Source organism: Castor canadensis, chromosome 12, assembly GCF_047511655.1.
Source record: "Castor canadensis chromosome 12, mCasCan1.hap1v2, whole genome shotgun sequence".
Classification (NCBI taxonomy): Eukaryota; Metazoa; Chordata; class Mammalia; order Rodentia; family Castoridae; genus Castor; species Castor canadensis.
In genome coordinates, this window is record NC_133397.1 from 102,280,074 (window position 1) to 102,304,870 (window position 24,797).

The 24,797-nt window shown below is 45.2% G+C and overlaps 2 protein-coding genes across 4 annotated transcripts; one reads left to right on the forward strand and one right to left on the reverse strand.

The window, feature by feature from the left end:
- Positions 1 to 567: 567 nt before the first annotated feature.
- On the reverse strand, positions 568 to 3,798 carry Ankrd34a (ankyrin repeat domain 34A). Its single transcript, XM_020157444.2, has 2 exons — positions 3,589 to 3,798; positions 568 to 2,992 (listed from the first exon to the last, which is right to left on the reverse strand). Exon 2 carries the CDS (start codon positions 2,874 to 2,876, stop codon positions 1,389 to 1,391), a length of 1,488 nt encoding a protein of 495 aa, XP_020013033.1. The 5' UTR covers positions 2,877 to 2,992; positions 3,589 to 3,798; the 3' UTR covers positions 568 to 1,388.
- A 2,045-nt stretch (positions 3,799 to 5,843) lies between these two features.
- On the forward strand, positions 5,844 to 17,784 carry Polr3gl (RNA polymerase III subunit GL). Of its 3 annotated transcripts, XM_074050618.1 has the most exons (9): positions 5,952 to 5,990; positions 8,532 to 8,611; positions 13,822 to 13,989; positions 14,307 to 14,436; positions 15,663 to 15,731; positions 16,072 to 16,128; positions 16,458 to 16,531; positions 16,626 to 16,778; positions 17,031 to 17,784. In XM_074050618.1, exons 3-9 carry the CDS (start codon positions 13,864 to 13,866, stop codon positions 17,115 to 17,117), a joined length of 696 nt encoding a protein of 231 aa, XP_073906719.1. In that variant the 5' UTR covers positions 5,952 to 5,990; positions 8,532 to 8,611; positions 13,822 to 13,863; the 3' UTR covers positions 17,118 to 17,784. The 3 variants fall into 3 exon arrangements, with proteins under 3 accessions (XP_073906718.1, XP_073906721.1, XP_073906719.1); XM_074050617.1 differs by lacking the exon at positions 8,532 to 8,611 and having other exon boundaries at positions 5,844 to 5,990; XM_074050620.1 differs by lacking the exon at positions 8,532 to 8,611 and having other exon boundaries at positions 5,844 to 5,990; positions 16,665 to 16,778.
- Positions 17,785 to 24,797: the final 7,013 nt, after the last annotated feature.

The window sequence follows — 24,797 nt, forward strand, 5'->3', positions numbered from 1 at the left end:
TCTGATTACCCACACATATGAACACACATGCATGCACAATACATACCCTTTGTCAGTTGACTATCATGCCACTTGTATGTAGGTAAAGTTATACTAACTGCCCCCTAAACCTTCCCTACAGTGGTTCAGAAATTAAAAGATGGGGTGACGGAGGTGAGAAATAAGTAGGAGGAAATGGATGAAACACAACTGGTGACATGAAAATTAGTCTGAGTAAAAACTCTGAGTAGTCAAGAAATAGGAAGCTTGAACAAGGGACAGTTAATCTACTGGAATATACATGCTGATGGTGGAGGGAGGGAATCTATAGGAATTTCAAAGAATTAAACGTGGGTTTAGGAAAGACTGGAAGAAATGAAGCCTACCAAATGCCTTAAAACCTTCAGGACACAGAACACTTGCTTTTTCTTCTACAACTACAGTTGGTCAGGTGGGCTCCTAGAAAGAAGATGGCTGTAATCTATAAGGATTTCCCTGGATCATTATAGCTATAAGTTAGTATCACCCTCCCTCCCCATCCCTCTTTCCCTCACCCCACACCTCCAAGGAGAAGTGACCAAATAGAGATTTGTGAACACATTTATTTGACATGTCAAGTGGAGAGAGGAGTGATTTAGGATTACTCCCCACTTCTACCTGTGGGGGTGTTCATAAGCTCAGACAGACAAAAGAGCAGCTTAGAGCCCATGATCCATCCCCTGGAAAAACAAGACAACCTATTGTAGTGTTTGGGGGAACTTGGTGGGAATAAAAATCAGGAAGTTGAGGGGTGAAGTTGAGAGCATTCGGAAGGGCAGCAGCAGAACTGAGGCTGGGAGTTGCTTCAAGAACCCCAAGGAGAGTGAAGAAGACATCCTGAAAAGTGGTTGGGGTGTGTGTGTGTGTGTGGCGGAAGTAGTGTGTGAACTGGAAGTCAGGCCTGAAGAGAGAAGCAAGACCTGCAGAATGGGATGAGATTTTCATGAAGAGAGAGTAAAGTGTGCAAAATCATGATAAACTGGGTTGCAGAGCATACATGGAAAGTAAGGAATTGCTTCTGTAGGAGGGCAAAGGTATAGGAGGGGTTCCCTACTGCTTCTGAACAACTGCAAGTGACTCTGGGACTCTAGCACAAGTGGTCCTGTGTGCTTATTGGTGTGCTGTGCCTGTGGGTACACAATCCCACATACATGTGCAGTAACCAGGATATGAATGCATGTGTCCATTTACCCAGTAAATAGAGTATTTATCCTTCCTTGCTAATAAATCTACTGCGCTTGTAGACACAGTTTACTCCTGTGTGCATGCACAGTGCCATGAGCACATGCAAGAGATCCTTATGTCCGTGGTTCTCCCACCTGTCCCATCAAGGTCCTCATCCTCGCCCTCCTTAGCTCCTCTCTCTTCTCTCAGCGACCTGGTTCCCCCGGCCCGCCTAGACTCTGGAAGCCCCCTAGCAGACGGATCTGCTCAGTCTGCATGGAGTGGCGTCTCACCAATTTACGCTTGGTCCTGGGAGAGCCTGGCGCCCCGGCGTGAGGAGGGGCAGGCAGTGACGGCGCCCGACCTCCGGGTTGGGGGCGAATGTCAGGGATGGGAGGGTGGGGACTGACGTTGAGCGGGGGCAGGAAACCCGGCCGCGTTTGCGAGATGTGATCCAGGAGCAACGTCCCCGAGCCCCTCCTCTCCAGCAGCCCAGGACTCCGCCTCCGTCCGCTCAGCGGAGATACAGCCCCTGGCAGACTTTCCTGCGACTGGCGCGGCGACGGAGCCGAGCCGGCTGGAGGGAGGGTCAGCGGGGAGGCGCTGTATCGGCGGCGCTCCAGGGACAAGCGGCTGGACTCGGGCGACTCGGAGCAAAGATGTCCGGGGGTGTCGAGCTCCACCGGCTCCATGCGGCTCAGTTTTTGCCTTAACCCCGAAGGGGCACCGAACTCTTGAGCCTCGGGTGCGGTGTTTCGGCGCGAGAGAGGACCCCCGCCCGTCACTTTCTCCGCCCATGGGGGTGGGTCCTCCGGGCCTTCAGTGCTGTGACGCCGGGAAAGACGCGGTCGACCCGTGAGGGTCAGACCGTTGAATTCAGTTGTCAAGCGCTCGATCCCCGGCCTCCCTTCGGCAGGAAGGACCGGTTGGGGAGGAGCCACTAGACCCCAGGGCTCGGAGTTGAGCCTTTTGAGTGGTTTTGGGGGATGTCGGGGCGGTTTGGGGAGCGGCTCAGAAGGGGAGGGGTCATCTGGAGGCTTAGGAAGAGGGAATTCAAATACGTCCCGCTTCTCCTCTTCTTCCTGGGCGCGAGGGGATAACACGCCCCGTCCTCCTCCTGCAGTCTGTAGTTGGATTTCCGAAGGTGACGTGCAGACCCCTGGGCTAGGAGGAGCTGGTGCAGGGTCTTCTACCCCCGGGGATGGTGGAGAATTAAGATACTGCCGGGTCTTCTTGGTGCCCGAGGGCGAGGTATCGGTGGTTATGATGATGACCTCCGTGCCCTTAGCCTTGCAGGCGTCCAGCAGCGTGGCAAGGGTCTCGCGGTCCCCGCGGTCCAGGGCGTGGACAAGCGCCGAGGCACCCGCGTGATCTCGGACTGAGGGGTCTGCGCCGTGGGCAAGGAGCAACGAGGCCACTGCGGCTCCTCCGCCCCCGGCGCAAGCGTGCATGAGCGCCGTGCGCCCTAAGCGGTCTGCGATGTTGGGGTCCGCACCTTGCTCCAAGAGGTAGCGTACCATGCGCGCCTTGTTCTGGGGGTCGTCGTAACGGGCCCGACAGGCCGCCATTAGTGCAGTCTCCCCCTGGGCATCACCCTCATTCACGTAGGCTCCTCCCTCCAGAAGCAAACGGGCCAAGCGTAGCTTACCCTGACCCACGGCCCGAAGAAGAGCGTGGCCCTCAGTGTGCAGCATAGCTGCGGCTAGGGCGAGAGCACCGATAGAGCCGGAGCTGGGAACTGCCGAGGATTGCTAGGGGTCTGGGGGTGATGGCTGGCAGAGATCTGAGGTCTCAGTGATAAGGACTATCCCTGAGAGAGAGAGAGAGAGAGAGAGAGAGAGAGAGAGAGAGAGAGAGAGAGAGAGAGAGAGAGAGATCTTATTGGCGGATTCAGCAGGGAAACTGAGGCAACGATAGAGGCACCCGGCGTGTGGCGGGGGAGATCTCCACTACACACAGTACTGCCTCTAACTCCTGCCTTGGAGCCGCCCCTTCCTCACCCCCCAAAGCGCGTGCCTGAGGAGGTGGGAAGGGTGCACCCGCACTGAAGGACGAGCGCGTGTGCACATACGTACATGCACGCGCAGGGATATTCGCACCCCCACCCTCACCCCACGGCTTTTCAGACCTTACCAACATCCCCCTTTTCTTCACCACACTTGGAATCCCCCTTTCTAGGCTACTGAACGCTATCCACCCACACACATGCACCGGTACAGCACACACATATTTTCATTCCTAACCTCTTTTAGATTGCCACAGCCCCCCAAAATTGAATAGGGGGAAGGAAGCAGCTTGCATTCGGGACCCAAAAGGGGTGGAGGAAGAACTGAGGGTGTCTTTTGCCCCTGCTATGTTCCCCCATTGCTCTTTGCCCCCTCCTAGATTGTAAGCCCAGATAGATACCTGAATATCCGCAGACTCTCTGGCCAGGATTGAGGCCCGGGCCATGGGGCAGCCGGGGTGGAGAAGCCGAGTGCCTTGGGGGCCCACATGGCCTGGCGTGGGGGGGGCGCACCCGGATTCCCTTGGTATCTGCGCCCCTGCACTGAATCCTAGTCCCTCCTCCCGGTGCGTCCCGGGCACAGCGCCGGCTCCAGAGGAAAGAAGCGCAAGGGGGTGGGGAGGCGGGGGGGGGGGAGGCGGAGCTTTGCTTTGCTATTTATAGCCCAGTCTGTGCGAGTGGGGGCGTCCGGTACCAAACCATGCACACATAAACCCCAAAAAACCTAGAGGCTGCAATCCTGACTTCCCTTTCTTAACTGACCTCCCCTCAGTCCCAACAATCGTAAACGTTCCATAGGGGACTCCTCCACGACCCATTCAGGGACCAGCCGGATTCTTCGCTGAGCTTCAGCAGATCTCCATTCTCCACACTTGGTGTGTTTATGCCTCCTGTGCGCCAGACCTGACTGCCACACATGGCATATGGCACACTGTGCAGAGAGGTGTAGGGATGCAATTGGGATCTACTTTGGCGTCCACGCTGCAGAGAGAGGCAGGAGATGTAGCTGCCTTCTTGTAGTTAAATGTCAGGAAAAGCACAGTCCAACCTGGAGTCAGACACAGCAGTACATTCCCACCTCACCTCTCCCAAAACAGAGCACACATCACAGAGAAACTTGTCTCTTGTTTGGCCCTTGTAGATCTAAGTGTGAGAAAGATGGATATCCAGGGGCATTTTTAGATAGGGCAAGGGGCATTCCCAAATATTTCTTTCTCATATTTCTGAGGGGAGGATGATAGGAATGGGGCAGGTTGCTGAGCAAACCTCGTATCACATCCTTTCTCATTTCATCTCTTTATTCTCCTCCTTTTTTTAATTAAAAAAAAGAAAAGAAAAAAACAGGGGTTGGCTATGTAGTCCAGGCTGGATTCCACCTCACGATCCTCCTGCTTCCTCCTCCTGAGCGCTGGGATTATAGACGTGATCCATCACGCTCGGCTTCTGTACTGTCCTTGCTGAGATTCATTTTTCTATCTTGCACGAATGTCCCTGTCCGAATCATTCCTTATGTCTTCTCTCTTCCTATCTGTCGTTATGGGTTTCTTTCACTGTCTCTGCTTCTCCTTGCCACCTGCCCTGTCTCCATGGTTACCATAGCTTCCATCTGCATATTTTAGGAATGAGTTTGTGTCCAGCTGGAAGGCACCAAGGGAAGTGGGGGATGAGGAAAAATCCTAAAGATTTGGAAAGCTCACCTAGGATCCCAGATAATTCAGAGGCTGGAGGCCGTCAGACACAAGATTCTAAAAATAATGTTTCCAGGGAATGAAGAGAGAGAAATATTGCAGGGGAAATTAACCATTTTTACTAGCTACTGACAACTACGTGCCACGTACTTTACATGCATTATCTCCAGTCCTCACAAGTGGAGGAACCATTATCTTCTTGTAACATATTGTAGTAAGATAAAAGAAGTTCTCCAAAGCTTTACAGCTATGTTTTTGTCCTATTCCAAAAACAGGGCTCTTGCCACTACACCTATGTACAGCCTCTCAGCCTAGAGGCCATTTTCTCTGACATCTGGATATTCTTGCTAACAAGAATCTCCACTTGAACTCCTTCCCTCTGTTCTGACTTCTGTGAGAGTAGGACTGCTTCTTCCGCCCTTCCCAATTAGCAAGAGGCATGGAGGGGATGGAAGGCTGTGGAAACTGCAGCAATCGCTAGGATCCTGCACCCTGCCTCCCCAACTCTGCTTCTCTGATCCCCAGTGATTCCCCAGACCCTCTCTCCCACCTTCTCCCAGAAAGGGCAGCAACCCACAGAAAAACATTTTTAGAAAAGAAGTATTTGGTGCTGGAGAAGATGGGTAGGATTGACGGGGAAGGCTGAAGTAATGGAGAAACCAAACTGTGCATCCAGAGTCACCAAACGACTGAAGACCTGTAGAGCAGCTTTCATAGAGGTACATTTCTCTGTAGGGGTTATTCACTTTTGGCATCTCTTGGAGGCTCTCTCAACCGAGAGATCTGAGTGTCAGGTTATCTCAGCGAACTTTTGCTATCCCGGGGCTCCTGGAGTGGGGTGAAGTCGGAAATAGTTAACTGGCTTCTGGAGATTCTGCAACCCTATCTCTGTCTGCCGGGCTTCCCAAGCCTTAGTTCCGGCTGACTCTTCTCCCTGCTTCTTCTCCTCCTTGGCTTCTAGTGGGCGGACCCTCCTCCTCAGCTCTCCTTGATTGGCCTGGAGAACCCACCAATGGAGAGCTCTGGGAGGCGGGCTTAGAATACCAAGAGCTTGAGGAAGACAAGCAAATTTCAAGTTGGCTGCAGCCTGGGCCCGCCTCGGGGAAGGACAGCAGGTAAGGATCCGACCTGGAGACTGTGACCTGGTTCGGTTCCATACTTCCCGAACTGGTCCACCTGGGGCCGACTGCACGATAGACAACGCTTTCCGCAGACTCCTGGATCAGCCCCCCTCTGGCTCGCTACGCCTTCTCTGCTGGTCTCCCATTACTGTATGGATTGTGTACCAGAGAACCGTAGTTTTCTGTCATGCGTCGGGGACTGATGTTAAAGCAGAAAGCGAGAAAGGCTCACTCTGGTACCTCTGCCAAGCCCTGATTCTATTAACATTATCTCCTTGTCAGGGAGCCTGACAAATTCCTGTTATCTCTTAAACTGAGCTGAAATATTACCTCCTACCTGTAGCTCTTCTGTACCGTCTTTGTTGCAGAATTTAACTGCAGAATTTTAGTGTTCTCTCTCTCTCTCTTTCTCCTCACCCCCCATATCCCCCCTGCCCTTCTCCATCTCTCTCTTTCCCTTTCTCCCTCTCTCCCTCCGTCTCCTTTTTCAGACAGGCCTTATTGTGTAGTCCAGGCTGGCTTCGACTTGAGGTCCTCTTTCCTCAGTTTCCGACAGAGTGCTGGGATTACAGGCATGAACTACCACACCTGGTTCTTTTGTGCACATCTCATTTAGTGTGCACTCTATCTTTTAATGTTTCTGTTCTTCTTAGAATATACGGTTTTGTAGGACAAGTTCTGTTAATACAATAAATGTTAATTGAATGGATTTTTTGCTGTTGTTGTGGTACTGGGGTTTGAACTTTGGGCCTCATGCTTGCTAGGAAGGGTGCTCTGCCACCTGAGCCACTCCACCAGCCTTTTGTTTTCTTTTTTTTTAAAAACTCTGTGTGTGTGTGTGTGTGTGTGTGTGTGTGTGTGATACTGGGGTTTGAACTCAGGGCCTCACACTTGCTAAGCAGGAGTGCCACCCCTGTGTTGGGTATTTCGAGACAGGGTCTCTTGAACTATTTGCCCAGGCTGGTTTTGAACCATGATCCTCCTGATCTCTGCCTCCTGCTGGTTACAGGTGTGAGTCACCAGCACTGGGCAGGATGGAATTGATTTTTGGGAATTTGCCCTCCGCTTGGGTAGACAGAATTTAAACTCCTAATGTAATTGGGGAACAATAAAAGACATTACAGTATAAATTAAGGGCCCTTAAATTAGTGGTTGGTTCATAATGTTAGTGTTTCTTAGTTGCTCTCACAGTCCAGAGAAAGAAAAAAGCAAATTGATCTAGAAGGCCTCAAATCACAAGGCCTCAAGTTTGGAAGGCCCAAGAACTCATGTATTTATTCATTTCATCAGTAGTCACTGACTGCCTACCATATGCCAGACACAATGCTTGACAATAGAATCACAGGGGATCCTTTACTCTTGCCATGCCCCTGTATCTTTCCTCCTCTGATAATCCCTATTTAATCAATTGCTATTCAGCATCTATGTAAATATCTTTTTTTGATGGTGAGGATTGAAGTCAAGGTCTCCTGAATGCTAAGCATGCACACAATCACTGAGCTATACCCCAATGCCTATGTCACTATCTTTTTAAGAGAACTCCTTATCTCTCTTTGCAGGCCATTTCATTTTTGTATATTTGTATTCAATAATATCTAACAAGTATTCTAAGAAATATGGAGCTCAGTAAAATGTGTTTTATACATCCATTGAAAAAGATGGAGATCTGTCCTAGTTGTAGAATTCCTTTTATTTATTTTTTGTGGGGGATTTGAACTCAGGGTTTTGCACTTGTAAAGCAGACACTCACAAAACAGGTGCTATACTGCTTAAGCCACACCTTTAATCTATTTTGCTCTGGTTATTTTGGAAATGGGGTCTTTTGAACTATTTGCCCAGCCTGGCCTTGAACCATGATCCTCCCGATCTCAGCCTCCCATGTAGCTAAGATTCTAGGCATGAACTATTGGTACCGAGCAGTTGTAGCATTCTTAAAGAAACCCATCCCTTTTATTTGTTTATTATAAAAGTAATGTACATTTATTCCAGAAATATTTGGAAATATAAATATATAAAAAATTCCTATTTCACGATCCTAATGAAGTAATAATTATTATTAATATCTTTTTTTTGCAGTACTGGGGCTTGGACTCGGGGCCTTCACCTTGAGCCACTCCACCAGCCCTTTTTTTGTGACAAGTTTTTCTGAGATAGAGTCTGGAGAACTATTTGCCTAGGCTGGCTTTGAATTGTGATCCTCCTGATCTCTGCCTCTTGAGTAGCTAGGATTGATTATAGGCGTGAGCCCCTGGTGCCTGGCTATTATTAATATCTTGATATGTATTCTTTCACTTTGTTTTTTCTCTTTGTATATGTATATACATATACAAACATATATATACACATTTTCTGTTTTTAAGTGTTATTTGAAATCACAATTTTTACAATTACATAATAGTTTAAAATGTTTACTTGACTTTTTTAGCCATTCATTTATTACTGAACCATTTAAGTTATTTCAGAATTTTCACTACCATAAGACTGTTTGATGAAGATCCTGATACTTATTTTTTTTCTTATTTCTTTGTTTTTGAGGTAGGGTCTCAATGTATCATCCAGAATGACCTTGAACTCGAGGTCCTCTGGCCTAAGCCTCCCCAGTGCTGGGATTACAGGTGTGTATCACCATGCTTATAATATAAGTACTATGTCCAAATACTTTTATACTTTGGTATACCTAATGTTTTATTTATTTATTTATTTATTTATTGACAGCACTGGGGTTTGAACTTGGGACTTCAAAGCTTGTTAGGAAGGCACTCTGACCTCTTGGACCACTGCCCCAGCTCTTTTCTGTGGTGGGTTTTTTTGAGATAGGGTCTTCTGAAGTATTTGCCCAGGGATGGCTTCAAAACTCAATCCTCCTAATCTCTGCCTCCTTAGTAGCTAGGATTACAGGTGTGAGCCATCAGTGCCTAGCTGTCTGATGATTTCTTCAGGATAAATTTTAAAAGTAGGATTACTGGATTAAGGATACAAACATTCAAAAGGCTATTGATTCAAGTGGGTAAATCAGTCACTTGTAACACTGTTTATTCGAGGTATGAGAGTGTTCATCTGAAAAAAAAATCTCACAACAGCCTGATTATTATTTATAATGCAGAGTGGTTTTATTGGCCATTCTTTTGTTGATTGCCTGTTCATCTTCTTTGCATGTCTGCTTCTATTGGGGTGACTTTTTTCTTTTATATTTCCAAGCATTCTAATATAATAAGAGTTAACTTCTTATGTTATTTATTACAATTATAGCAGGTACTATCATTAAAGGGCCCAGGCTTTAGTCCCTATCTCAGTGACTTTTTGAAGTCTCACATAGTCTGATTGCTTGAGATATTATTTATGTGTTGATGTTTCCACCAGAACATACACTGCATGTAAGCCTCATGGGTACAACAGGGATTTTTTGTCCATTTTGCCCACTGTTATGCCACTAACACCCAGAACAGTACCTGCCACACAGTATAGGCTTAATAAATACTTGAGTGAATTGAGGTGGTTTTATTTATTTATGTATTTATTTACTTACTTGGTGGTACTAGTGTTTGAACTTAGGGCCTCTACTACTTAAGCCATTTTTATAATGAAACAGGCTAAGAGATAATAAATAGTTTACCAAAGTTTATGCAGCTAGGAAATGACAGAACTGGGATTCAAATACATAGTCTTAAATCTGATGTATTTGTTGGTGATTTTTGGTACTTTGTTGAAACCTGCCTTTTTTTTTTTCAGTACTAGGACTTGAACTCATGGCCTACACCTTAAGCCACCCCACCAGCCCTTTTTGTAATGAGTTTTTTCAAGATAGGGTCTTGAAAACTGTTTGCCCAGTCTGGCTTTAAACTGTGATCCTCCTGATTTCTGCCTCCTGAGTAGCTAGGATTACAGACATGAGCTACTCACACACAGCTTGAAACCTGCTTCTTAATAACTTCCACCACAATACACAGATGTGCATAACTGGGACTGAGTATGATAAACATGAGACATGATCATTTGGGGGAAAGCTGAGTACAAAGATGAGCAAGAGAGGGTTGATGTTAAGGAGGAACAGATTGGGACCTGATCATGGGAGCCCTTAAATATCCTCAGGAAGTTAGACTCCATTGCAGCCTTCAAATAGTGGAGACTCATTGTAGATTCCTGAACTGAATTGGGTAGATGGATGCTAGAGTTTCCAATCACCAGTTTGTTGCCTAGATTAGATAAAATTTTGTCTTCTTTTCCCCCACATCCTTGGGGGTCACTGATTTAATATGTTGAAGTAGAGTTGGTATCTAACTCCATATTTCTAGCCTCCAGTTCTTGACCTGTTCTTGACACCTTACTGCTTTGCATTCAAAGCAGCTCCCATCTCCACTACTAAGCCTGCATCTGTCAGGTGGAAAGAGACCCCAGCCAGCTGGTTAGAGTGTTCTTTCCCTTGTGAGGGGCTGAAGATATGATGACAAATTCTTCCTCTTTCTCTAGCCTTCATGAGAGTCTGCTCTAAGTTCTTTTCGAACAGATTACAACTTAATCACTTAACCACCAGCTATGTTTCCTCATGTTTTTCATGGCAGTTGACGACACTTTGCTCAGACACACACTTATTCACTTCTTGCTTCTTATTAAACTTGACTACTGTTCTCTAAATATATTTAAACTTAGTTAAAATTTTTAATTAATATTTTTCTTGTATTATACAAGCAGTACTATTCAATATAGAGGAAAAAAACTTTTAAGAAATCATTACCTCAAGGTGGTGATTAACCAATGTTAATATTGGTATCCTTCAAGACCACTCTTTAATTCATATCTGTGTGTATAATTTTTGACAAAATAGATCAACTTGTACTTATTGCTTTTTAGTCTTTTTTCAACTAATCCTTTGTAAAATTTTCCCCCTTTCTTTCCAGTGCTGGGGGGGGTGGGGCGCGATCAAACCCAAGGCCTCTCACATGCTAGGTAAACACTCTACTCACTAAGCTATGTCCCTAGCCCTTTTATGAATGCTGATTGCTGCTCATTTTTTTGTAGTGAATATATTTTATTTTTTAGAACAGTTTTAGATTTAGAGGAAAAACTTAGCAAATAGTAACTAGAGTTCCCCTTATAACCCTTGGCACATAGATCCCTTCTTGTTAATGTCTTGTATTAGTATAACACGTTGGTTACAAATTAATGAACCAGTGTGATACAGTATTATTAACCAATGTTCATACTTGATTCACATTTCTTTTGTTTTTACCTAATGCTCTTTTCATATATCAGGATCCCATCCAGGATACCATGTTACATTTAGTTGCCATATCTCCATGGGTTCCTCTGGGCTATTTCTCAACTTTCCTGTTTTTAATGACCTTGACAGACTGGTGCTTTAATCACTTGAGCCATTCCTCCAGTCACCGTGATAGTTTCGAAGAGTATTAGTCAGGTATGTTGTAGAATGTCCCCCTCCATTGGCATTTGATGATTTTCCAATGATTAAACTGGAGGTTGTATTTTTTGGGGAGGATGATCATAGAGGTAAAAATACCAATTCAGAGCTAGGAATGGTGGTACCCAGGTGTACTCAGGAGGCTGTGTACTACCATCCCAGCACTCAGGAGGCTGAAGCAGGAGAATTGAGAGTTTGAGCCCATCCTAGGCTCCATAGTGTGTTCAAGGTAAGTCTGAGCTACATAGCAAGACCCTGTCTCAAACAAACAAACAAAAATTATTTTTAAAATACCATTTCAGGGCTGGCGGAGTGGCTCAAGTGGTAGAGTGCCTGCCTAATAAACATTAGGCCCTGAGTTCAAACCTCAGTATTGTCAAAAAAAAAAAATCACATAAGGGCATATACTATCAACAGCTATGTTGATGTTGACCTTAGTCACTTGGCTGAAGTAATATTTGTCTGGTTTTCTCTACTGTAAAGCTAGTCACACCCTCCAACTTTCCAAAAGTGTATTGGACAAATCTTCCTGTATACAGCCCATCCATATTAGGGAGTCAAGAGTTATGCTCCTCCCCTTTTAAAGTAGAGTATTTACATATTTTATTTGAAATTCTGCACAACAGATTTGTCTTCCTCCCCCCATATATTTGTTCATTCAGTCATTTATAGCACTGTGGACTCATGGGTACATTTGGGGGTTATAATCCAATACCATGTTATTTTGTTGCTCAGGTTGTTCCATCTTTGGCCACTGGGGTTCCATTAGTTGGCTCTCATGCTCATTGGACATAGCCCCATCTATGGATTTGAATCCTTTCTTACTTTCTGGCACCTCAAGATGTTCCGGGCTCATCTTTATTTCCTGAGCTGATTCTAATCAGCCATTTTTCCAGGGAACCCTGATTCTTTTCCATGGTATTAGAAACCAAGATCTGAGGGTCGAAGGATATGACTTAGTGATAGAATTATTGCCTAGCGTGTATGAGTCCTATTTAATATCCCGCAAACTCCACACCAAAAGGGATCTGGATGCTAGGTGTGCTTATTTCTTTCCAGAGTTTTATTTGTTTTTTTTTTGTTGTTGTTTGTTTATTTGTTTTTGAGACAGGGTATTGCTTTATAGACCAGATTGGCTTGGAAGTCCCAGTTTTCCTGCCTCATTCTCCTTAGTGCTGAGATTGCAGGCATGAACCATTAGCCCAAACGATGTTTCTTTTTTTTCAGTTACTGGGGTTTGAACTTGGGGCCTCCAGCTTGCTAGGCAGCACTCTATGACTTGAACCATTCTTCCAGACTTTGGGGTTGGAGGCATGGCTCAAGTGGTAGAGTGCCTGCCTATTTAAGCACAAGGTCCTGAGTTCAAACCTCAGTAATGCAAAAAAAAAAAAAAAACCCAAAAAAAGGAGTTGCTGAGAAACTTTGCTGGTGGAGTGGCTCAAGCAGAAGAGTACCTGCCTAGCGAGTGTGAAGACCTGAGTTCAAACCCCAGGGTTTCCATAAAAAAATTTAAAAATAAAAATAACTGAAATATTCCCAGCCTTTGTTCTTTCTTCTTATTATTATTTTTTTCTTGATGGTACTAGGGTTTGAACTCAGGGACTTGCACTTGCTAGACAGGTGCTCTGTCAAGTTTCATTTTTATTTCCCATCCTTGCTTCCTCTGACTAGCTACTCAGGATTGATGACAAGAAGCAGAGTTCAGTTCAGTAGAAAGAAGAGTTTTCAATTCATCAGGGTTAATCACAGTGGTAGGGGCTGCCTTGGGAGAAGGGTGGCATTTAGGAAAATGCCGTGAGAGTGGAGTCTTCCATTGGGAGGAGTTTGGGTTAGATGACTTAGGAGGGTTCTTCCAGTTCTAAAATTGTGTGCTTCCAAGTGGTGTTCAGAGAGAGCAATTTGATAGTAATGTGTTTCCCCCCCACAAATGGTTGACAAAGAGATTGATGTCTTATCCCAGTGCCCCCACAGTGCCTGTCTTCCTAACCTTTCCATGTCAGATACTTAATGAATGTTTTGCTGACGTGCATTACATTGCATTGAATTAGGGCCTGGTTGAGTTTGGAGGCCAGAGAAAGGAAGAATTCAAAAGCCATATGTAGAGATGCAGAGAGCAATAAGCATCAAATAGTCTCAGAAATTTAAGGAAATTTTATCAAAGGGTCTAATCGCTTTCTCCTTTGTGCTCCAGTTATACTATATTGTAATTATCAGTCCTATTGAGACTAGGTCTTGTCCATGTTTATATTTCCAGACATTCTCTGCTTGGCATTATACTTTCTCAGTCAAAATTTGTTAAATGACAGGCCTTTCAGGTGTCATGGAGAGAAGACTGAGTGAGTGTCATACTTCTTGACTTCCTGTCTATTCTATTGTATTTCTTTTTCTCTTTGTTTTTGTCTTTATCAGGTTTTTCTCATTGGATCTTTGACTATACAGGCCCCCTCCACCATGGCCAGCCGGGGTGGGGGCCGGGGTCGTGGCCGGGGCCAGTTGACCTTCAACATGGAGGCTGTGGGCATTGGGAAGGGGGATGCTTTGCCCCCGCCCACTCTACAACCTTCTCCACTCTTCCCTGTGAGTGTCTCTTCTCCCTTCCCAAGACCCCCATGTGCCCCCGCTGACTGTATATGAGCCTGGATTATTCTGGGCCATCATAAAACCTCCCCTTGCCCTTTTTTGTCTATCTCCCAACTCACCTGGAATGTTTCGTAAGCAAAGAAGTGTCTACTTCTCACACTCCCAGCTCCCTATCTCTCACAATGCAGTATATCCCCGATTCTCTTTTCACCCAATGTTCACTGGGACAATTGGGTTAAATGGAGGGGAGAGGCCCTCTAATGTTTGTACTCCAGTATTTTCTTCCTGAACTGACCATTTTCCTCTCTCCTTAGCCTTTGGAATTCCACCCAGTGCCTCTACCCTCAGGAGAGGAAGGGGAATATGTCCTGGCACTGAAGCAGGAGCTTCGTGGGGCTATGAGGCAGCTTCCCTACTTCATTCGACCAGCTGTCCCCAAGAGAGGTCAGTTGAAATGCTAACAGGTATGCCAGGTATGGTTTGAGATCAGCTGGACAAAATAAGTTAGTGAGAACCCATCTCAAGAAAACAAGCTGGGAGCAATTGGCTCACATCTTTAATCCCACCTAGTGGGACAGGAATAGGTAGGTAAGATAATCACGGTCTGAGGTTGGTCCCAGGTAAAAAGTGAGACTATCTGAAAAATAACCTACAGTGGGGTGGAGGTGTGTCTTAAGTGGTAGAGTGCCTACTTTTTGAGTATCTGCTTTGCAAGTGTGAAGCCCTGAGTTCAAACCCTAGTCCCACCAAAAAAAAAAAAAAAACTAAAGCAAAAAGGTCTGGAGGTGTGGCTCAAGTGGTAGAGCTCCTGCCTAGCAAGCATAAGGCCCTGAGTTCAAACCTTAGTACTACCAAAAAAGGAAAAGATAGAAATGCTAATATCACCTGCAGAAGGTGCCTTTTGTGCCCATATTCAGTACCATTGGGGGCACAGAAATACGCCAGTCTAACTGGAGAGATCATAGTAATTACTTCTGTATCTGAAATGCATTATAGTATTCACAATTTATTTTGGGTCTCTCAGTAGTCTTGGGACAGTGGGAGGTTAAGTATTAAGATTGTGTTTCACATGTACAAATAGGAGGGTATGTTAGATTTTTAAACAAAATTTAACAGACTTCAACCAATCAGAAAGACACTGGTGCTGGGTCTCTGAGCACCCTACCTAGGTAATATATTAACTCTTCATTTAGTGAGTCATATGGAGGTCAGTGAGATCAGGAGGGACTAGAGAAGGGAGCTAGTCCCTCCTATTGGAAGGCTTGGAATCATGGATATTTACCAGCTGTCATGAAAGTGCCATATTGCAATGTGTTGACAACTGGTGCTTTCCTACTGAAGTCCTGGAAGCTGAGGCTCAGAGAGCTCAAAGTCTTAACCTCATTGGCAAGGTGTAAAGAGAAGACTGAAACCCTGGTTTCCTGTTCCCTCAAATACTTTTCAGTACACCATAGCAATGTCTTTGAGCTAAGGAAGAAAGAAAAACTGTCATAATTTTGGGTAGCAAATGGACAGGTTAGAAGAGCTATGAGGTCTTCCCTGAAGCTGACCCTCAGGCTCTGGGTTTAGGGTGAGGGGACAGATAATTTCTTAGAATTGACAGGGTGGACCCCCCAGGAACAACCTTGTTCTAGGAATAAAACTTTGTGACTCAACCTCTGACCCCTCAGATGTGGAACGGTACTCGGACAAATATCAGATGTCAGGGCCGATTGACAATGCCATCGATTGGAACCCTGGTAGGTGATGGGACCTTTCATTGAATGTCCTTCCTTCAAATGCTTGATATGCCTCAAGCCACCACCACCTCCACCGCCATTGTCCCCACTCTCCCCTCCCCACGCAGCAACTGTAAGCTAGAATCTTAGATATACTCCAGAACACTCTTGGAGTTGACCTGAACAAGCTATTCAGTCGCCCCCAGCCCTCCAAAGGTATCAAGTCATAGTTTTGTTCTGAGGAATTTTAACCCAACCCCTTCCTTCCTCTCCTTTGAAACTTTCACCTCTCCCTTAGGTCATCAATCACAGGAAGACCCAGGCAGGGCCCTATTGACACTCACACTCTTACTATTTCCAGATTGGCGACGTCTACCAAGAGAACTAAAGATTCGAGTTCGGAAGCTACAGAAGGAGCGTAAGTGTTTTCTGGAAAAGGAGGGAGAAAAGAAGTTTATTTTGTCAGCTAGAGGGGCCACTCCTTCCTGTTCCTACTCAATCCAAGAATCATTACTGGGGATGGTGGAGTGGCTGATGTGATAGAGTACCTGCAAGTGTGAGGCCCTGACTTCAAACTTTAGAACCACCTGCACCAAAAATAAAGAAATAAAGAATAGAAAGAAAGAAGAAAATGTTGCTGGATGCCACAATGGCCACGTGAGGGCAGCAGAGTGGCGTGTTTGCTGCAGAAGGGTCCTAGCAAGGATATATGCTATCTAATGGGTACACCTTTTGATTCCCCACCAGGAACCACCATTCTGCTCCCCAAGAGGCCCCCAAAGACCACAGAGGATAAGGAGGAAACAATACAGAAACTGGAGGTGAGGAATAAATGTACACAGAGGACTGCTGGGCCCCGGATTCATTCCCCATTTGGTGGGCCCCACATGTACCTCAAGTTTTCCTTTCTGTTAGCTCAGCATGAGTTTCTCTTCTTATTCATCTTCACATGAGACCCTGGAGAAGAAGGAGGAAGAAGTGACTTCAGAGGAAGATGAAGAGAAAGAAGAAGAAGAAGAAAAGGAAGAAGAAGAAGAGGAGGAGTATGATGAGGAAGAACATGAAGAGGTGAAGGACACCCCTTTCCTTCCCCTCATATGCTCTGGGTTCTCAGCTCTTTACACCAGAGATGTTATGCTCAGAGGGCTGCAGGGCCAAAGAAGATAGTGTAGGGGGCTCCCCTCTGCTTAAAATGAACTACAGCTGGAAGGGATATCCCAGGCCTGGGGTGGTATGATAGGGAGGGAAGGGGCCTGGTGTAGAGGGAGGAAGGAGAATGCTGAAAGCATGCCTGACTTTTACTTCCTTTTTCTATTTCAGGAAACTGACTATATCATGTCATATTTTGACAATGGAGAGGACTTTGGGGGTGACAGTGATGACAATATGGATGAGGCTATATACTGAAGAAAGTCCTAAGAAATACCCCAGGCCTAATATCTTTCTTGATTTGGGATATAGAGACTAATTGTCCCTGTTATTTAGTTTTATGGACAAAACAAACAAACAAAAAAAAACCCCCATGAACTCTAATGACTATGCCTATAATCCTAGCTACTTTGGAGGCTAAGATGGGGAGGATCATGGTTCAAGGCCAACTTAGGCAAATAGGTTGAGAGACCCCCATCTCCAAAATAACCACAGCAAAATTGGGTGGAGGCGTGGCTCAAGCTATAGAGCACACCTGCTTTTCAAGTGTGAAGCCTGCATTCAAACCCCAGTCCCACCAAAAAACAAACACACAAACAAAAACCCATTTGGATAGAGTCCAAATAGCCTGTTTGGTCCCTGGAGTTAGGAATGGAGAATGATGGCAGATAGCTTTCTTTTCTACTTGTCCCTACCTCCCATCTTTGTAGCACTTCTGATATCTTAAGGAAAGGACCAATGTCTTAAAATTATGAAGGGAGAAAGAAGAATTGGAAAGAGTAACTGGGTTGTTAGAGCTGGGACAGCGGCACATACATCTCTACTCAAGTTTTACAGGTTTTTGTGGACCTATTTGGGGGTGGCAACAGTTAGGGCAAGTAAGGTTGGTTTTATATTTTTAAATAAAGTGTTTTTATTGTCTCTGTCCAAGTTGAGGTCTGGTGGGAAAGGGCTGGAGGAAGGGCCAAAGGGGATGTCCAGCTGAGCCATTCTCTCTTCTCCAGTATGATACACTGGGAGTATAGCCTTTTTGTCCTTTGTCCCTTCCCTTTCACTTCCATGGTGGGACATGACTCACAACCTAGCTCTGCTAGAGAATATTCAGGAACTGATCAGCAGGACTTTGTGAAGTTGTGGAGAACAGCCCGTGTCTCCAACGGACCAGCTGACTTTTAAGCCTCTGGTCCTTAGGCTACAGGGGCATGTTCACACATGTTTACAAGAATACAGTCCCTGACTTTCCCACACTTGACCTTGATCATGTCCTTATTTACAAAGAATGATTATAGTTATGGAGAAAATCAAGAAAGCAAGGTGCAGGGAGGGCGGAAGGAGGAGGGGCCGGTTCTTAATCAGTAAATGCAGTTCTCTTCCAGCCCTGGAGACCCCACTTTGAAAGGTATGCCTGTGTAGCGGGAGCTCCCTAAATAGCCCATTCTCCACTTGGAAAACCAGTGTTTGGCTTACAGTTTCTCTTTTGGTTCTTCCCTTTGTAGAATCTAGTTAGCCTTTCTCATTTTCTTCTTTGGGGAGGGGAGTAGGTGGTGTTATTTTACAGGAAGTAAAGAGGGTGGGGAGGAAGAGAGTGACTTAGGGACACTCACAGCTCTGAGAGATACTTCTTCACACACACAGTTCTCCCTTGAGTGAGATCACTTACCTAGGCTCTGATTGGCTTCTGAGGAAGCCTTTAATGAGCTGATTGGTTTTAGTCGCTTGACATGCAACAGTCACGGGTAAACTGCATGTCCAGAATAGGAACTGAACAAGGAGCCATGCATAGATAGCTGGGATGCTCTCACAGAGGCCCTCCAGAGCACTTGAAAGTCATAAGATGGGATGTGGACCTTCAAGAAATTTCCCAACTTCATTTAGGCAGGCTGACTGAATTCACTACAACATCAAGTGACAGAGACTGGTAATGATTTCTGACCCCATTGTAAAGAATGAAGAAGGGCTATGACTCCATTGAGCATCTTAAAAGCCTACTTTAAATGTGATAGTGTTAAGATATAAGCAGCCAAGTAAACAGAGAACAGAAATAGAAACTGAACATTCCAGAGTTATTGAGTAATTTGTGATGATTGCCATATTTCTTTTTCTAGCTATCAGAGGTGTGGTGTGAGTGGAGGAGGACAGAGGTGCCAGGAAACCCAATGGGTTTCCCATAGTTATACTTCAGACTGGGATTGTAGCAAAAAACAAAAGTAGAAAACATGGAAACTTTTCCTTTTGCTTTTCTCCTCTGCATGTGTCCATGTATGTGTGCGCGCATGCGCACACACAGACACACACACACACACACACACACACACACACACACACACACAAAATCAGTCCTAACCTGGTCAATTATATCTGTGTTTATATTAGGGGCACAGCCACTTACTAAATCCCATCTAATGTTACTCTTGGAACTTAAAAGAGTAGAAACAAAGATTCTGGACAAGAGACCATAGGGAAGAGCTAGCACCACATCCCCCCCGCCCTCCCACACACACATCCCTTTCCCTCAAAACTGGGGAAAGGAGGACAAAGGTTGGGATGACCATGTAGGATCAGTTGTACTGCTTCAAAGACAAGGTATCAGAAAGATCAGACCATTCTTAGACTCTGCCCTGCCTAGCCTCTTGTCTTCCCTGGCAGGTGACCTTTCTGGACAAAGGCAGTGACACGAGACCCAGCAGCTTACCCAGACTCTGGAGCAATTCCAGGAATGAGCTAGACTATTTCCATTGTCCTTTCCCCAACTTACCACAGGTACTATTGGGCAGACAGAGACTGGAGCCTAAGCTTTAGGAGACAGGGTCAGGGTGAGACCCTGCTTACAAATATTTACAGAGGACCCTCCAGTGCTTATCATTCCTGTACTATATCTCTGCTATGGCCTGTTTATTTGAATAGATTGTTTCCATGCCCACAGTCTAGGCTGTACTGGCTCCAGGCAGAGTAGGCTCTATGGCAAGAATCCTATCCCCCCCACCTTTTTTTTTTTTGCAGTACTGGAGTTTGATCTCAGGGGCTACACCTTGAGCCAGTCCACCAGTCCTATTTTTGTAAAGGGTTTTCAAGATAGAGTCTCAAGAACTATTTGTCCTGGCTGGCTTCAAACTGCAATCTTCCTATTATCAGCTAGGGTTATAGGTGTGAGCCACCAATGCCCAAATAAGAATCCTTTCCCTCTTGACCATGTTTTACCCCTAGCCTCCAAGTCCTATCCCAGCCTGGGCAGGCAGCTTGAGAGTGGGAGTCCACAACCAGTGTAAGAACCCAAGTGATTTGAGGGAAGCCTGATTGGGACAGCCAGAAGGAATATGCAGTTTAGGCTGAGAGTGGAAACCAAAGAAAATTGGAGAGTTGTAGGTCAGATAGAGTGATTGGGCCCCTGCGGTTTGATAAGGACAAGAGAGTTGTTTTCCTCAATTCATTTTTATGGTTGTATGTACTTTGAAAAGAAGAGTGGTTTGTATGCATAGGCTGGTTAAGAACTAAGTCAGGGAAAGGGCTGCTATCTCGACTGGGCCAAGACTGTTTTTATTGTTCTAGTGTTGTCTATACCATAGTTTTGTGCACTTGGGAAAGTCATGTCCAGTCTCCATGCCTCAGTTTCTTTATGTGTGCTCTATGATTTTAGACTAGATGTCCACTAGGAATCCTTTTAGCTCACATAATTGGGCTGATGCTGATCCACCTGCAACAGTCTAAATAGTTCTGAGAATACAGGCAGGATGTGTTTTGCTGAACTAATTCCATCCGCTGGATTTTCCCACCTTATTTTCAGCCCAGGCAAGCTAAAGATACCTCAGGCATCTAGCCAGTCGTTTCCAAGAACCTCTTCAGTCAGAGTAGCAGGGAGGTCAGCAATTCCATCAACTAGCAAGAAAGGAAAAAAAAAAAAAAAACTGCAGCTGAGTTCAAGGCCACAATCTGCAAGTCAGTACTCAAACAAGCAGACCACCAAAGATTACTGAAGAAGGGATTGGAGGGGCAGGTCCTCTCTATCTCTTGTTAAATACCATGTCTGGCCAGAGGATGGAGAAGATAAATGAATTAGACAGGAATAACTAAGTTAGGTATCATAGTCAGACTAGCAGCAACCTCTTCTCTACTGACTTTTCCCCTACTTAGGCCCACTTTTTCCCTCAAGGTCATTTGAAATCATGAACCTGGAAATTTGGAATTCCAATTTCTTGGTATCATCTCAGAGTTGTTTTTGCATTATCCAACAGGCCTTAATTTGCCTCTGTGAAACCTGTATAACCCAGCAACCCAAATGGAAATCAGTGGGCAGACCCTGATCCAACCCTAACTGCAGGACTGGAGAGGTTAGGTGCACTAATCTTGGGAACCCAAAAGGTTGGGAAAGGATTCCTCAGACCTAATCCTGACCATGACCTCAGAGTCTATGACTATTTTTATTCTCAAACCTCCTAGGATTCTCAGTTATGGGCTGTGCTCCCCAAAACTAAGACACCTGCCTCTTTCTCAATGAAAAAGGCATTTCTTTGTATGTGCAGAAGAAAAGGGAAAAATATCCAAACGTTATATCTAACACTGTTACGCTCAGGGCAGCACTGATAGTACTGAAATAGGAGAAAGGGAGTTAGACCTATCTCTGTCTTACCAAAATGCACAGGGAACAAAGCCCACCTAAGTTGGGGACACAAATATGACATTTCTTATGGAGAGAATAGGTGAATCCCTATTTGGACTGGAAAAGAAGCTCTGGGTACTCATTGTTCTTTTGCTAGAGATGGAGCCATTTCCAAGAGGAAATTCCATCCTGTAAATTTAAGCTTTTATCTCATTTTTCTCAGGCAAAGGGGTAAAAGGAGTGAAACATAGGTGGGCTCTGTGGAAGAAGGGGCAAATGCTGACCAGCCTTTTTCTAAATACTCCATTTCCTTTCCCTAAGCCTTTCTCCGAGCACTCGGACAATCTTTCCAGTTTGACCATACTTGGCTGCTGTTGGTCGGTCACCTCTCCCTTACTTGGCCTGGCTCCTGATTTGGGTCTGCTTTCCACTCTGAGCCACCACTCTGACACCTGTCCTGAGATGTCAGGGATGTCTACAAACTTCTCAGGAGATGGATTAGGGCCTGGCCAGGAGGTGTGTCTTAGAACCAGAAAGAGATCATATCATTCAGACCCGTTCTTGTCCTTCAGATAGTTTTCCTCTTCTTCACTCTTTCCATGTTTTTTCCTCTATGATTCTCTCATACCTCGTGCCTTTAATACTATGCTATTTAAATTGGATTATTCATGGGGTGATGTGGTGAGGACTATTTGGAGTGCAGAATACACATGGCACATCTTCCTGAGTGTCAATTTTACTTTTAAGACTTGGTGGAGGGCAGAGCATGGTGATATACACCAGTAATCTGAGCACTCCGGAGGCTGAGGCAAGAGAATCTCATAGCAAGACCTTTCTCAAAAAAAAAAAAAAAGCAGGGGGGAAGATAGGGTGAAGAAAGATAAGCCATTTTTATACTAAAATCAGCACAAATATATTATGCAGTGTAAATCAGAGTTTTCGTTTTTTTAAATGACACACAGAAGACATCTCTGACTACTTTGGACTACTCCGGGAGCCCTGGAGAAAACTGTTCACTCTCCCAAATCTTAGAGGTCCTGCAGATAAAATATTTGAGAAGTTCTTCTTAGAGCAGAGGTAATGTGATGATCTAAGGCAATCCTAAACACCAGACAGGAGTCAGGCAGGTATAAAGGGGTGAAGCAGGTGAATGCAATACAATAAGGAGTGGTAAGAACTGGCTAGCCAGAGCCAGCCTGCTTCTTTTCCATCCAGCTGGTCAACGCTATGAAAGAATGTGGCTTAGTGTTCCCAAACATGATTGACAGCAGATTTTAGTGGATTTCTGTTTATTTTTTTCTTGCTATTTTGAGTTTTTCGTGGTGCTAGGGATGGAACCCAGGACTACATGCATGCTAGGCAAACGCTTTACAGCTGAGCAATATCCCCAACCCTCAAAATGTTTTCTAAATATGTATAACCAATTCAAACTTTTAGGAGAAACTTCATAGGTTTTGAAATGTCTGTAAACTGGTTCAGCCTATGAGGCCTCGGTTTGCTGCCTTTAGCTTAGAGTTTCCTCCATTTGTACTTCAGTTCATCAACTTCAGCTAAATTCAAGGCACCAGAAGAGAAATATAAATCACAGTGTGATATCCCTTCCCCAGTTATACCTCCCTTCAGGTTTCCCATCAATCATGGCGCATCTCTGACAGGGATTCCCTCCTCCACCCACAAAGCGGGGTGGGCAAGATCAAAAGAGATGCTGACATACAGGAGAGAAGAGGGGAGAGAGACAGAAGCGGTCTTTAGGTAAAAGAGTATCCAGTTTAAAGAAAAGGCCAAGGGAAGAATTTCATATTGGGAATTCTTATACTTTTTCTCTCCCCTTCCTCATTCCATTCCTTCATAGTCAAAAGGATCTTCTGGGCTTACTAATGATCTCCCAGATCTTCCAACTCATAGTTTCCCAAATCACAGCAGCAGGTCTTGCCTTGTTATTCTTTGTCACCATCTTCAACCTCTCCGTCCTCCACAAACATCTGTTCTATTTTTCAAATATATATGAATCCCAAACCTAGGTTTCCAAGGTTTCAAATTCTGTCCCCAAGAGGGATGCAGAGGTTGCAAGAGAGTTTGGGACCTTCCTGCAGGACAGTTGGGGAGGCAGCTACACCTTTCTCCAAGGAAAAGAAAGGAGCCATCAGTCCCTGTCTACTGTGCTCTCCCTGATCTACAGGGATATGGAAGTAAAAACATCTGAGAGTATGGAAGAGAAATCAGTTATTGTGGATGGAAGGTGGTAAGCATGAAAGACCAGGAATAGAGAATAGAACAGGAGAAAAAGGGTTAATCACAGTCTGGATAGATGAGGGAAGTCAGTATTTGACAACTGAGGTGTAGAGGAAGGTCTTTAACCATAGAACTATATAAGGGAAGCACAGTCTCATGTCCCTGAACTCCCCTTCCACTTCCAGCTACTGAAATCCTTCCTCTGGTTAAAAATATCCATGCTGAGCACCTAGCCAGACATTTGCTAAAAACATGTTTGCTGACTACTTGATTGACTTGAGAAGGTCTAGTCAGCAGCTCCATCACCCAAAAAGGACTGAGAATAGACCTTCCTTGACACCCCAGGACTCAGGGCATGTGGAATTCAGGATCCTGTCCCGTGTTCTCGCTGTCTTCCTCCCTCTCCTCTCACTCTGTTGCCTGGAGGTGGCCAATCAATTGGTAGAAAAATTCCAACCTTCAGAGTCTGTTCATTCTTTTCTCCTTACATAACAGGCCCAGCAAAGAGTAGGGAAGGGTCCAGCCAAGGAAAGTTCAGGACAGAATAGGAGTAGACCAAATAGGCTAAACTGGGCCTCATCGGTGGGCTCCTACACTGACCTTTGGGCTATGCAGTCTAGTCCACTTCAGGGAAAAGATCAAATGAGATACCATTCCTTACAATAAGCAATCCCTCTGTGGTTTCCCATTGGACACCAGCATTCTCAGTTTATCACTCCAAATGCTATTCCCTAGAGTTGTATACTGAAAAGTTAGGGAAATTCAATTAACTTCCAGAACGTGACTGTGTGATTACTCCACAGGCCTGTGAAACACATTGGGAGGCTGCGGGGTACACAGGACCCATTTGTCCTGGGGCAGGGGGAGTGCTACCTCTCCTCTGCCACATTAACTTCAGACTGCAGTCAGCTCCCACATACTGACATCTTCCTAGATTCTGTTGTTACCCCAACACAGAAAGGGAATCAAGAAGTACAAAAAGAATGGTGTTAACTGAGAGAGAGAGAGAGAGAGAGAGAGAGAGAGAGAGAGAGAGAGAGAGAGAGAGAGAGCACAATCTTTGGGACATGCCTAGGAGTGAATTAAATCATGTTTTATTTTAAATAACAAGC